At 38.4% G+C, this 13,460-nt stretch overlaps 1 protein-coding gene across 3 annotated transcripts in view; it reads right to left on the reverse strand.

Annotated features, from left to right (window-relative positions):
- Positions 1-638: 638 nt before the first annotated feature.
- Positions 639-13,460, reverse strand: part of PZP (PZP alpha-2-macroglobulin like) — a 71,814-nt gene continuing 58,992 nt past the window's right edge. Inside the window, exons 29-36 of one of the 3 annotated variants that reach the window (XM_002752326.7) lie at positions 11,582-11,805; positions 5,877-6,095; positions 5,575-5,702; positions 4,680-4,770; positions 4,073-4,141; positions 3,128-3,230; positions 1,038-1,079; positions 639-790 (exon numbers count right to left, since the gene is read on the reverse strand). In XM_002752326.7, the coding sequence (XP_002752372.4) occupies positions 768-790; positions 1,038-1,079; positions 3,128-3,230; positions 4,073-4,141; positions 4,680-4,770; positions 5,575-5,702; positions 5,877-6,095; positions 11,582-11,805 (899 nt within the window). In that variant the 3' untranslated portion in view covers positions 639-767. Of the gene's footprint in view, positions 791-1,037; positions 1,080-3,127; positions 3,231-4,045; positions 4,142-4,679; positions 4,771-5,574; positions 5,703-5,876; positions 6,096-11,581; positions 11,806-12,608; positions 13,138-13,460 lie in introns of those variants that run through there. The other 2 variants (XM_009003572.5, XM_017975946.4) reach the window with 2 other exon arrangements.

The following is a 13,460-nucleotide window of genomic DNA, read 5'->3' on the forward strand; positions in this document are numbered from 1 at the left end:
CAGGAAGAACAACTAATGGATCCTGGGCTTAATACCTAGGTGATGGTATTATGGCACACGTTTACCTATGTAACAAACTTGCATATTCTACACATGTACCCTGGAATTTATAAGAAACATTGAAGAAAAAAAAAAGAAACCCTCACAGCTGGAAAGGATAGTGGAAAAAAAAAAAAAACTGCCCTAGTGACTTAGTTGGTGAGGCGGGGATGGAGTCAGGATTCAAACCTAGGCAGTTAGGCTCTGGGGTCTAGAATTGAACCACTGTACAATGCTACCTCTTTCCAACATATTCTACATTTACTCCAATCATTTTAGCTTCCTGTCAAATCAATTTTTGATGCTTTTGCTTAGGGTATTCTTTCTCATGAAATCTTTATGCCTTTCTAATTATTAATCAATACTACATACTTTTGCCTTTAGCTCCTAAATGAAAGCTTCCTAGACCGAAGAGCACATTTTTTTCTAATGTCTCTTAGAACTTATTTAAAATTATCCTTGTTTTGACTTTATATGCACATTTGGAATACAAGCAGATGTGTTGCACAACTGTATTCTTTACAGTATTTGAAACAACATAACTCATCATGTGAACATGTTATTAATGTCTGATGAATGAATGATGCAACAAATAACAGTTTGGCCGGAAATACATATTTATTCAGCAAGCCTTTTTAGTGTCTATTTTATAGAGACAAACAACTCCATTCCTTCGAAGGAAATGTATAGGACAGAGAATCCAGCAAAATATACAGCTTGTGTGGTCCTCAAACATTTCCATGCTCTGTATCTACGAAGAGAAGAAAAACATGAGGTTGTAAGGTCTTCTGAGGAGGATTCAGTTAAATGTGGGCAGCAGAGTGAGCTAGTGCAGGGTCAGCAAACTTTGTCCGTGAAAGGCCACATAGTAAATATTTTAGGTTTATATGCCATGTGACCCGTCATGACTAATCAGCTCACAAAGGCAGCCATAGACAATAAGAAGTGGAGAGCCGGTTAATGGGGTCTAGTACTGGCCATAAGCTGTGATCTCTTACCTGTGCTGCAGGGGGCGATATACTCAGCAACCACAGACTCATCTGAAAGAAACGTTGGGTGAGGGAAGAAACAAAAGATCTATGAACTAGGGACCATGGTAAGTCTATCTAGTTACTTTACTACTAGAGAGAAGCACAACCTATCAGAATTGTCAAAACTCCACCTAAATAGACCAGAATGAAACCGAATCATTAATGAGAATCATCTCATTCCCTGAGAATGGAGATAGGGATTGAAGCGTGCTCAGACAGCAGCTGTTCAAATTTTAAATACTTGGGGAATTTGATCTAGAACTAGAAATACCATTTGACCCAGCAATCCCGTTACTGAGTATATCCACAAAAGGATATAAATCATTCTATTATAAAGATATAAACATACATGCACAGGTACATTCATTACAGCACTTTTGGGTATTTATAATACTCAAAGGATTATAAATCATTTTACCATAAAGATGCATGCACATGTATGTTTATTGCGGCACTGTTCACAATTTCAAAGACTTGGAACCAACCCAAATGCCCATCAATGATAGACTGGATAAAGAAAATGGGGCATATATATACCATGGAATACTATGCAGTCATAAAAAAGGATGAGTTCACGTCCTTTGCAGGGACATGGATGAAGCTGGAAACTATAATTCTCAGCAAACTAACACAAGAACAGAAAACCAAACACCACATGTTCTCACTCATAAGTGGGAGTTGAACAATGAGAACATATGGACACGGGGAGGGGAACATCACACACCAGGGCCTGTCTGTGGGTTTGGGGACTAGGGGCGGGCTAGCATTAGGAGAAATACCTATTGTAGATGACGGGTTGATGGCAGCAAACCACCATGGCCTGTGTATACCTGTGTAACAAACCTGCACATTCTGCACTTGTACCACAAACTTAAAGTATAATTTTACAAAAAGAAAGAGGCTGGGTGCGGTGGCTCATGCCTGTAGTCCCAGCACTTTGGAAGGCTGAGGCAGGTGGATCACGAGGTCAAGAGATTGATACCATCCTGGCTAACATGGTGACACCCTGTCTCTACTAAAAACAAAAAATTAGCTGGGCCAGTAGTCCCAGCTACTCGGGAGGCTGAGGCAGGAGTATTGCTTGAACCTAGGAGGCTGAGGTTGTGGCGAGCCGAGATCGCACCACTGCACTTGAGCCTGGCGCCTGGTGATGGAGTGAGACTCTGTCTCGAAAGAAAGAAAGAGAAAGAAAGAAAAGAAAGAAAGAAGGAAGAAAGGAAGGAAGGAAGGAAAGAGAGACTACTATCCAAACCTCTGAAGTTCTTCAAGTGTCTCTGCCTGATTCCTTCACATGCCACCCCACCCGCTGAGGTACCTAGTATCTTGAATTTTATGTTTGCCACCATTCCTTTATTTTGTTGAATATTTTTACCCAAGTTTGTATGCATTACTAAACTAAATTTTATTTCATTTTATATGTTTTTGGATGCTTTATAAATTGAATTAAGCTATGTATTCTTTGATGAACTACACATTAAAAAAATAAATTCTTGGAAAGTTATCATAATTGCATTAACCTGTAGTTCTTTCTTCCATCACCTCTCTGCTTCTATTCACTTTGCTCAGCTGGCTCCCTTAATTCCTTTTCTAAGATTATTGTTCCAGCTTGAAACACTTTTCCTACTTCTATAGACCCCCAAAATTGTATTTACCCTCCAGGATCCAAATCAGGTCTTTCTTCCTGTTTGTTCTTCCGAAGCACCAGCCTTCTGTGCTGTTTTGCCTCTCAAACTTATTGCTTAGCTCGCTAAGACTCACTTGTCATGAATCGGCTTTCCTTGTCATATAATCTTTTAATCTGCACTATGTTACCTATGTCTCTAAACTACTTGGGGGCCGTGACTAGATATTATCATTCTTTTAAAATTCTTCAGTTTCTGACTCAAAAAACACAATTGATCAATTTGTTTAGTAAGGCCTTTTTATAGTGTACATCTTGGAGGAAAGAAACGAAATATTACTCTGACTAAATGGGCTAAGACCAGGATCAGCTGTCACAACAGGATTCACTTCTTGGCTCTGGTGAAGATAAATTGTCTCGGTTTTCTCTCACTCACCTGTCTCATAGTAATCATAGACTTTAACAATTGCTGGCTTCAGGTCTCTTACTGGGACGTCTTGCAGAACCGTGAAGGAGAAACTTAGTGTCTGATTTGTCACCTAAAAGAAAAAGTGGGAGCAATCAAGAACCTAGAAAGCCTCCTCCTTTCTCCCATGAGCAAAACGTATTCTTTATTGTTCTTTGACTCCTTTTCACCAGTGTCTGTAGGTAAGCAGACATTTGTGGATGTCAGGTTTTAGAAGGCATCCTTGGGAGCTCTTTAGAGTGAACAAATTTTCACAGATTTTCTTGTAAGCAACTGAGACAACCATATTCTTTTGTAGTCCCCTGTTATGAAATTAACTCTCTGGGCCCACGTGAACATGTTCTAAGCTGAAGAAACATTGTTTCATACAATCTGTAATTAAAATGGCAAAGTAGTCTTTCTGTTTGGATACATAACACATTTTCTTTGTTTTATGGTAATATTTGAAGATATTTGTGAAATCCACATTTTATTTTATATGGTGACATATTGGAATTTAACATTATTATTAATCATTCACTGGGGTCATATTTATTCATTTTGTGAAGGTGGTCTTTAAAATAACAGGAATGCATAATAAACCTTTTGTCCTATTATCATGTTAAATTTAATACTTATTCATATTGTTGGGGAGGGTCTTTAAAACAACAGGAATACTGGCAAACCTTTTAGTCTATTGATTTCACACTTTAAATTTTGTGGAAATACTCATATTTCAATTTTAACATAATTAAAATATAACAGAACACTACATGGAGTTCAAAGGAGATTTGCCCTCTTCTTTTCCTGGCATAAAGAAACTTTCTGGAAGGGCATGAGTGTTTTCCTTATATTGATTATTTACTATCCTAGTAGAGAGACTTACTTAGAGAGATGACCTATACGTACTCTCAGCCAGGACGTCAGAGCCCTCACCTGTTCCACATAAATGAGGACATGGTTGTTGCTCACTTCTGTCCGGCTCACAGAGCTCGATCTTTCAAGCTGAAAAGAGTTGGAAAACTCAAAATGTTAGAGAACACGTGTGAGAATGCTGTGAGACCTAGAGCAGATTGTAATAAGGGACAAATAGCCATTCTCTGAAGAGAAGAAAGCTAACTGTTTTCAGGTAAGGAGTTCCACTATTCTTCAATAACCAAGTAACATTAGACCCTCTGGCATCTTTGTTACTTCTAGTTCACACTGATTTTTTTCCTTCACAAATTTTTAGTGCATATCAGTCAGTATGGTTCTTAAACCATATCCTATCTCTCTTGGGTTGTTTTATTTTTTGTGCCCATGGCTTTAAATTCCTAACTAAACTACGAGTAGCTGAAGGATAGGGCCTCCTTGTGCATTTATCTGGTATCACATATGTCCCTTAGCTTAGTGCCAAAGAAATGTTCATTTATATCCTGGGTTTGGGGAAAATATTTTTTTGAGGCAGAGTAATGTTGACATGGATTTGATATTGGTATGGTCTTAATTTGGAGATACAGAACATCCTTTTGTATGAGGTCTATTAGGATTAAAATACACCTACCATTTTTACTGTTGGCTTTAGGGGAATAAAACCAGATACCATCTTTACATCAACAATCACCATATTGGAAGCAGGGCGGCTTCCTGTGTAACTGTAGTGTCAAAGAAAAAAGAAGTTAGGGTTTCTTATGTGAAAGAAAGCCAGATTTTCTCTTTCAAGAGTCACCTTAAACCTGTCTGTCTTTAAGAAATTATCCCTAACAGTATTCCACAAAGATTTGTGTACCCTGGACATGTGCAACATTGACAATGGACACATAAATATACATCAGATGTTTAAGCATCACTCCAAAACTATCAAATGAAAATCTTCGGTAGTGAATCTTGCTAACTGGCGTTTTAAAGATATCTATGGTTATTGGACACCTCATCTATATGGTTCATTTTTTATTTAATGTATTACTTTTGTATTTTTAGTAGAGAAAGGATAACATCATAATGATAAAAGGGTAAATTCATTTATAGATATATCCATTCTAAATTATATTAATCTAATAACATAGCTTCTGAATGGACTATTAATTTCTGTTAGTTCTGGCTGGGTGCAGTGGCTCATGCCTGTAATTCCAGCACCTTGGGAGGCTGAGGTGGGAGGATTGCATGAGATCTGGAGTTTGAGACCAGCCAGGTCAACATGGTGAAACCCTGTCTCTAATAAAAATATTTTAAAAATTAGCTGGGTATGGTGACAGGCTCCTGTAATCCCAGATGATCTGTAGGCTGAGGCTGGAGAATCGCTTCAACCTGGTATGTGGAGGTTGTAGTGAGCCCAGATTGCATCACTGCACTCCAGCCTAGGCAACAAGCATGAAACTCCATTTCAAAAAAAAAAAAATTCTGTTAGTTCCAAGTTGCTTTTGAGTCAAAGATCAGTTGATTAGGTCAGAACATCTTACCTGATGGTCAGTGAGATCTCAAAGCTGGTGTGGGCTTTGTGTCCATCACAAGTTTGGGGCACAGTCTGCACTTTCAAAGCAAATGGAGAGTCCTCTTTCTCTGGAAGAATATTGTATTTCATGGATGTCTGTGAAACCACAGAGACACTATCAGTTTCTCTCTTTTTCTGGGACTACTCACTTCTTCATTATGTAACATCTCCAGCTTTGCCCTTTACTTTCCCAGGAAGGAAGGAGCAGAGCTTCCATTTCAATTGGCAAGTTTAAAGTTGACTCTCCCCCATATAACCCTGGAGACTCACCTGAAGGTATACACATCTTTCCCCAGTTACTGTTATCACATATTCTCCAGGCAGCTCTGGCAACGAGGTCTGCTGCAGTAACAGGAGGTTGTTGCTGTCTACTTGGAAATTTGTGGAAAAGGTCTGTGAATCCTTAATGATGACCTGTGCAGTTTTCTCAGTTCTGGTGAAAGTGATTGCTCCATACCTAGACAGGGCATGGAGAGCCACCACTGTGTCCTGGAAGAGATGAGTGGACAACCGCCCCAAAGAGTAAATTTTAGGCACCTAGGATTTTCTCCCAAAGTCTGTGTTAACCACCATGAGGGAAGCTGGTTTTTCACTCCTAAAGTAAATCTTCACTAATTGCTTTTCCTTTTTCTGTGCCTTTCAGGCATTATCAAAATTGTGCTATAGTTTCTCCAAATGAAATAAAAGGCTACTAATGTTTATTAATTTCACAATTTATTTTCATCTACAGTCTTCTTCAATATATCCTTCAAAGACTGAGTCTAAAACTAAGAAGTTAAGACAAAAATAGTGACCTTTTTAAAGTACATGATTGATGACCAATTAGATGAAAGAGTGATAAAAATTTACTGTTCGTAACCAGTACCAGCCACTCCAAGAATGTACCAAATGATAAAGAACATCAACACAATGAACAAACTGCATCAATTAATGGGGAAAACAACCAGCTAGCATCAAAATGGCAGGATCAGATTCACACATAACAATATTAACCTTAAATATAAATGGGCTATATGCCCCAAACAAAAGATACAGATAGGCAAATTGGATAAAAAGTCAAAACCCACCCATGTGCTGTATCCAGGAAACCCATCTCAGATGCAAAGACACACATAGGCTCAAAATAAAGGGATGGAGGAAGATTTACCAAGCAAATGGAGAGAGAGAAAAAAAAAGCAGGAGTTGCAATCCTAGTCTCTGATAAAATAGACTTTAACTAATGAAGATCAAAAGAGACAAAGAGGGGCATTACATAATGGTAAAAGGATCAATGCAACAAGAAGAGCTAATGATCCTAAATATATACACACCCAATACAGGAGCACCCAGATACATAAAGCAAGTTCTTAATGACATACAAAGAGACTCAGACTCCCACACAGTAATAGTGGGAGACTTTAACACTCCACTGTCACTATTAGATGGATTGATGAGACAGAAAATTAACAAGGATATCCAGGACTTGAACTCAAACCTGGACCAAGCAAATCTAATAGACATCTACAGAACTCTCCACCCCAAACCCACAAAATATACATTCTTCTCAGCACCACATCACACCTACTCTAAAAATGACCACATAATTAGAAGTAAATCACTCCTTAGCAAATGCAAAAGAATGGAAATCATAACAAACAGTCTCTCAGAATACAGTGCAATCAAGTTAGAACTCAGAATTCAGAAACTAACTCAGAACCACACAACTTCATGGAAACTGAACAACTGGCTCTTGAATTTTGACTGGATAAGAAATGAAATGAAGGGAGAAATAAATATGTTCTTCAAAACCAATGAGAATGAAGACAAAACATACCAGAATCTCTGAGACACATTTAAAGCAGTGTCTAGAGGAAAATTTATAGCAATAAATGCCCACATGAGAAACAGGGAAAGATCTAAAATTGAAAACCTATCAACAAAATTGAAAGAGCTGAAGGAGCAAGATTTAAATAACTCAAAAGCTAGCATAAGACAAGAAATAACCAAGATCAGAACAGTACTGAAGGAGATAGAGACAAAAAAATCCCTTCAAAAAATCAATAAATCCAGGAGCTGGTTTTTTGAAAAGATCAACCAAATAGACAGACTGCTAGCCAGATTAATAAAAAAGAAAAGACAGAAGAATTAAATAGATGCAATAAAAAATGATAAATGGGATGTCACCACTTTTTCCACAGAAATAAAAACTACCATCAGAGATTACTACAAACAACTGCATGCATATAAACCAGTAAACCTGGAAGAAATGGATAAATTCCTCTACACTTGCACCCTCACATGCCTAAACCAGGAAGAAGTTGAAACCCTGAAGAGATCAATAACAAGGTCTGAAGTTGAGGCAGCAATTAAGAGCCTACCAACCAAAAAAAGCCCAGGTCCAGATGGGTTCACAGCCGAATTCTACCAGACATACGTAGAGGAGCTGGTACCATTCTCTCTGAAACTATTCCAAACAATCCAAAAAGAGGGGCTCCTTCCCAAATCATTTTATGAGACCAATATCATCCTGGTACCAAAACCAGGCAGAGCCTCAACAAAAAAAAAAAAAGAAAGAAAACTTCAGACCAATATCCACAATGAACATAGATGCAAAAATCTTCAAGAAAATACTGGCAAACCAATTGCAACAGCACATCGAGAAGTCTATCTATCACTATCCGGTAGGCTTCATCCTGGGGATGCAACACTGGTTCAACATAGGCAAGTCTATAAATGTAATCCACAACATAAACCAAACCAAAGACAAAAAAACACATGATTATCTCAATAGATGCAGAGAAGGCCTTTGACAAAATTCAACAGCCCTTTATGCTAAAAACTCTCAATAAACTAGGTATCGACAGAATGTATCCCAAAATAATAAAAGCTATTTATGCAAACCCACAGCCAATATCATACTGAATGGGCAAAAACTGGAAGCATTCCCTTTGAAATCCGGCACTAGACAAGGATGCCCTCTCTCACCACTCCCATTCAATATACTATTGGAAGTTCTAGCCAGAGCAAGCAGGCAAGAAAAAGAAATAAAGGTTATTCAATTACTAAAGGAGGAAGTCAAATTGTCTCTCTTTGCAAATGACATGATTGTATATTTAGAAGACCCCACCATCTCAACCCAAAATCTCCTTAAACTGATAAGCAGCTTCAACAGTCTCAGGATAGAAAATCAATGTGCAAAAATCACAAGCATTCCTATACATCAATAACAGACTTAGAGCCAAATCAAGAACAAATTGGCATTCACAATTGCTACAAAGGGAATAAAATACCTAGGAATACAACTAACAAAGGATTTAAAGGACCTCTTCAAGGATAACTACAAACCACTGCTCAAGGAAATAACATAGGACCCAAACAGATGGAAAAACATTTCATGTTCCTGGTTAGGAAGAATTAATATTGTGAAAATGGTCATACTGCCCAAAGTAATTTATAGCTTCAATGCTATCCCCATCAAGCTACCTATGACACTCTTCACAGAACTGAAAAAAATCACTTTAAACTTCGTATGGAACCAAAAGGGAGCCTGCATAGCCAAGACAATTCTAAGCAAAAAGAACAAAGCTGGAGGCATCACGCTACCTGACTTCAAATTATACTACAAGGCTACAATAATCAAAACAGCATGGTACTGATACCAAAACAGAGATCTAGAACAGAGGCCTTGGAGTCAATGACACATCTACAACTATCTGATCTTTGACCAAACCTGACAAAAACAATGGGGAAAGAATTCCTAGTTTAATGAGTGGTGTTGGGAAAACTGGCTAGCCATGTGCAGAAAGCAGAAACTGGACCCCTTCCTGACACCTTATACTAAAATAAACTCCAGATGAATTAAAGATTTAAACATAAGACCTAACACCATAAAAACCCTAGAAGAAAACCTAGGCAAAACCATTTAGGACATTCGCTTAGGCAAGGACTTCATTACTAAAACACCAAAAGCAATGGCAACAAAAGCCAAAATAGACTAATTGGATCTAATTAAACTGCAGAGCTTCTGTACAGCAAAAGAAACAATCAGTAGAGTGAACCAGTAACCAACAGAATGGGAAAAAATTTTTGCAATCTATCCATCTGACAAAGGGCTAATATCCAGAATCTACAAAGAACTAAAATAGGTTTACAAGAAACAAACAAACAAACCCATTCAAACGTGGGTGAAGGACGTAAACAGACACTTTTCAAAAGAGACATATATGAGGCCAACAAACATATTAAAAAACTGCTTATCATCACTGGTCATTAGAGAAATGCAAATCAAAGTCACATTGAGATGGCATCTCACTCCAGTTAGAATGGTGATCATTAAAAAATCTGGAGACAACAGAAGCGGGAGAGGATGTGGAGAAATAGGAACATTTTTACACAGTTCATTGGAGTGTAAATTAGTTGAACTATCATAGAAGACAGTGTGGCGATTCCTCTAGGACCTAAAGACAGAAATTCCATTTGACCGATCAATCCCATCACTGGGCATATAGCCAAAGGATTATAAATCCTTCTATTATAAAGACACATGCACATGTATGTTCACTGTGGTACTGTTTACAATGGCAAAGACCTGGAACCAACCCAAATGCCCATTGATGATAGATGGACAAGGAAAATGTGGCACATATACACCGTGGAATACTATGCAGCCACAAAAAACAATGACTTCATGTCCTTTGCAGGGACATGGATGAATCTGGAAACCATCATTCTCAGCAAACTGACCCAAGAACAGAAAATCAAATACCTCATGTTCTCACTCATAGGTGTGTGTTGAATAATGAGAACACATGGACACAGGGAGGGGAGCATCACACACTGGGGTCTGTTGAGGGGAATAGGGGAGGGACAGAGGGGGTTAGGGTGGTTGGGGAGTGATAACACGGGGTGAAATGCCAGATACAGGTGATGGAGGGATGGAGCGAAGAAACCATCTTGCCATGTATGTACCCATGCAACAATCCTGCATGTTCTGCACGTGTACCCCAGAACCTAAAGAGCAATTATATATACATATATATATGAACATAAGAAGTTTAATAAATGTTATCATATGCAAAAAAATTTTACTGTTCATAAGAATGGCATGAGTCAAGTTGCTCTTTCTTGAGTTTATTTTTCTTTTCATCTAGCTTGTTTTTATTTCCCCCACCTAATCTCCTTGTAAAACCAAAGTTTCACAATGTAGATCCTAATGTTGAAAGAAGACATATGGGACCGAAAAGCCAGACTCTCTGGATGTTTAATACAATCATTTATACTCTCGATAAAATATTTTAGAATTATGCTAGAAAAATATATTTTCAAGAGCTTCAGCTTAAAAAAAATCAACCTAAATGGAAAGTAAGAAGAGCACTCTCAGGGAGAGTAGAAAGGAGGGAAGAGGCAGAGTTACTTGTAGTAGTTGAAATGGAACACCTCAATCATAAAAATATCAATGTGAACTTTACTTAGTCACTGTCCTTTTAATCACATTTTCTGGGGGGATTCATCTTAGAAGATTTCTTGTTAGATTCTGAAGATGTCTGGAATGCTGATTCCCAACTGGAGGAAATTTTTTCTTGTTTCAACTGGAAGTGGGGTGCTACTGGCACCTAAGGGGGAGAGGCCAGGGATGCTATTGAACATCTTATAATGTGGAGGATAGCTCCTTTACAATGATGATCTGGCTTCAAATATCAATAGTGTTGATGCTGAAAAGCTCTGGTCTAGAATGTGTCCATTGACCATAACACAGCTTTAGAGGGTAAATATGATTGTTTTAAGTCTCCGTGTTGCTGATATACTAACATAGGGCTTAGTGAAAATTGTGCAGGATGTCTTAAATCTTTGCTTTAAATTCCCATGGTCCTCAAATATTCCTTAATACTTCTTCTATGTTTTAATAATTACCTTCTGTTTTCCTGTAACTGTTCTATTTTTAAGTCTTCCAATTGCCAAGTGAACTTGGAGCAGAAGACTCTTTGGGAACCACTGACCTGGGTGGAGGAGAAACCGCCCTGAGAATTCTGCTGCTTCATGGTCCACTTCACAATGTTCGTTGCGGTGGTCAGGTCCCGTGACGTGGGGGCTGGCTGGGCCGTGAGGTGAGCGAGGAGCACATAGGACGTCATCTCCACCTCAGCAGAGGGAGCCTGGGGTTGGTAAAAATGCCCCACTGGTGCCCTGGGTTTTTGAGGGCGCTCCCAATGGATGAGGTTGTCTTAAGGGTGAGAAAAAGGAGATAACTGTAACCAGTAAATAAGCAATTGCAACTGGTAAATAAGAGAATGCACATTCATAATACATGGAAATAATACAGGAGAAGCAAGGTCTTCTCTGTTATAGAATCCACTAAAACTCCTAAAACCCACTGACATACTTCTATGTCAAACTTGATTTAGTTCTGTTGGGATGAAGGTAGGGTAGGTTGAAGGAGGAAGAAGCATAGAGCAGACACATTAATCTCTCAAATGTTATTTTAGTTGGACTGATAGAAGAGAAAAGTGGTAGAGAGAGTTCTTTTATTGTTTGTTATATTTCCTGAGAAATGCAGTATAGACTAGAGGATAAAACCTAACCATTGATCTCAGATGACTTTTGTGAGCCTCTCTCTCTGGCAAATAGAGATAAAAATACTTTGAAAATGTTATTGCATTTTCTTTCTTCTCTTGCATCTATTTTCTTTCTTTTTTTTCTCCAATCGAATCAGTCCCTTTTCATTCTTTTGGTCATCTCTTCCAGAGTTAACTACTTCTATTGTAAGTGATAAAATATTTAAGGCTCCACTTCAAATATTGGCACTGCCATAAGCATGTTCTTTCCTGTTAATTCAACTCAGAATTAAAACTTTTGATTCTTGACTTTTTGTGCTCCAGTCTCAGACATAGTTTCTGCTGTAGAAATGATCTCTTGACCGTCATAATGTTTCTAGTAGTGGTCTACAACCAGACTCCAGTTTCTCCAGGAACACCACAAAATGGATTGAGTTTAAATATATACTAAACTAAAAGACGCTCTTTCAAATGAGTTGGAATGCATTTTATTTTTAGACAACGTATACGACATTTTTTCTTTAAAAACAATGCCTCCACTCCGAATAAATCGTGGTCAAAATAAATGAAGATCTGAAGATGACATCAGTCCCACTTGTCTAAATCCTGGTGCTGTGTGGATATCAAGCAGAATACAGTTACGAATGATAGGTGATACATCCAAAGTAGTTGCCAAATTTGTTAGCACTTTTCCATTTTTAAACCATGGAAAATCATCTATGGAGTCATACCACCCTCACGGTAGTCCAGCAGAGGCGCCATGCTATGTGGGTTCATGTTTTCACTGACAAAGAACTGGTAGTTTTTATCACTTCTCAGCCTTTTGACTTAAGATCAAGTGAAGAACTGGTAGTTTTTGAGATGAGCAAAAAGTGCACTTGATTTGTTCTGTAGCTTCTGTCATAAAAGGTTTTACTCTTTCTGGTCTCTGTTCAAGTTTGCCTTTGACTTTATGTCAGCTTTGATGTACTTCTTGTAGGCTTGTTCTGTGAAGTTGGTTCCTGCAAGTGATTGTTCATGACAATATCAACACCAGTGATTACTCTGCTTCCAGTATCTTTGCCGTACGAAACATTAGTGGAGGCATTTCCACCAATAAGCGAGTCACCAATGTCACCCTCTGTCCTACTGACCATCTTCCCCTCCACCTCCAGGCAGCCCTTCCTCCATCTCTGGATCTTGTAAATGTCAGAACATTCCAGTGTTACTGATGAGATCCTGGTAGATCATTATGACGATAGCTGAAAAGGACTACAGCACTGCTAGCTTATCAGGAGCGTGGAGCATGAAGGGAGCATGGTGCAGCCAGGATGGTGTTGGGTAG

This window comes from Callithrix jacchus, chromosome 9 (assembly GCF_049354715.1).
Source record: "Callithrix jacchus isolate 240 chromosome 9, calJac240_pri, whole genome shotgun sequence".
In the NCBI taxonomy this organism is placed as follows: Eukaryota; Metazoa; Chordata; class Mammalia; order Primates; family Cebidae; genus Callithrix; species Callithrix jacchus.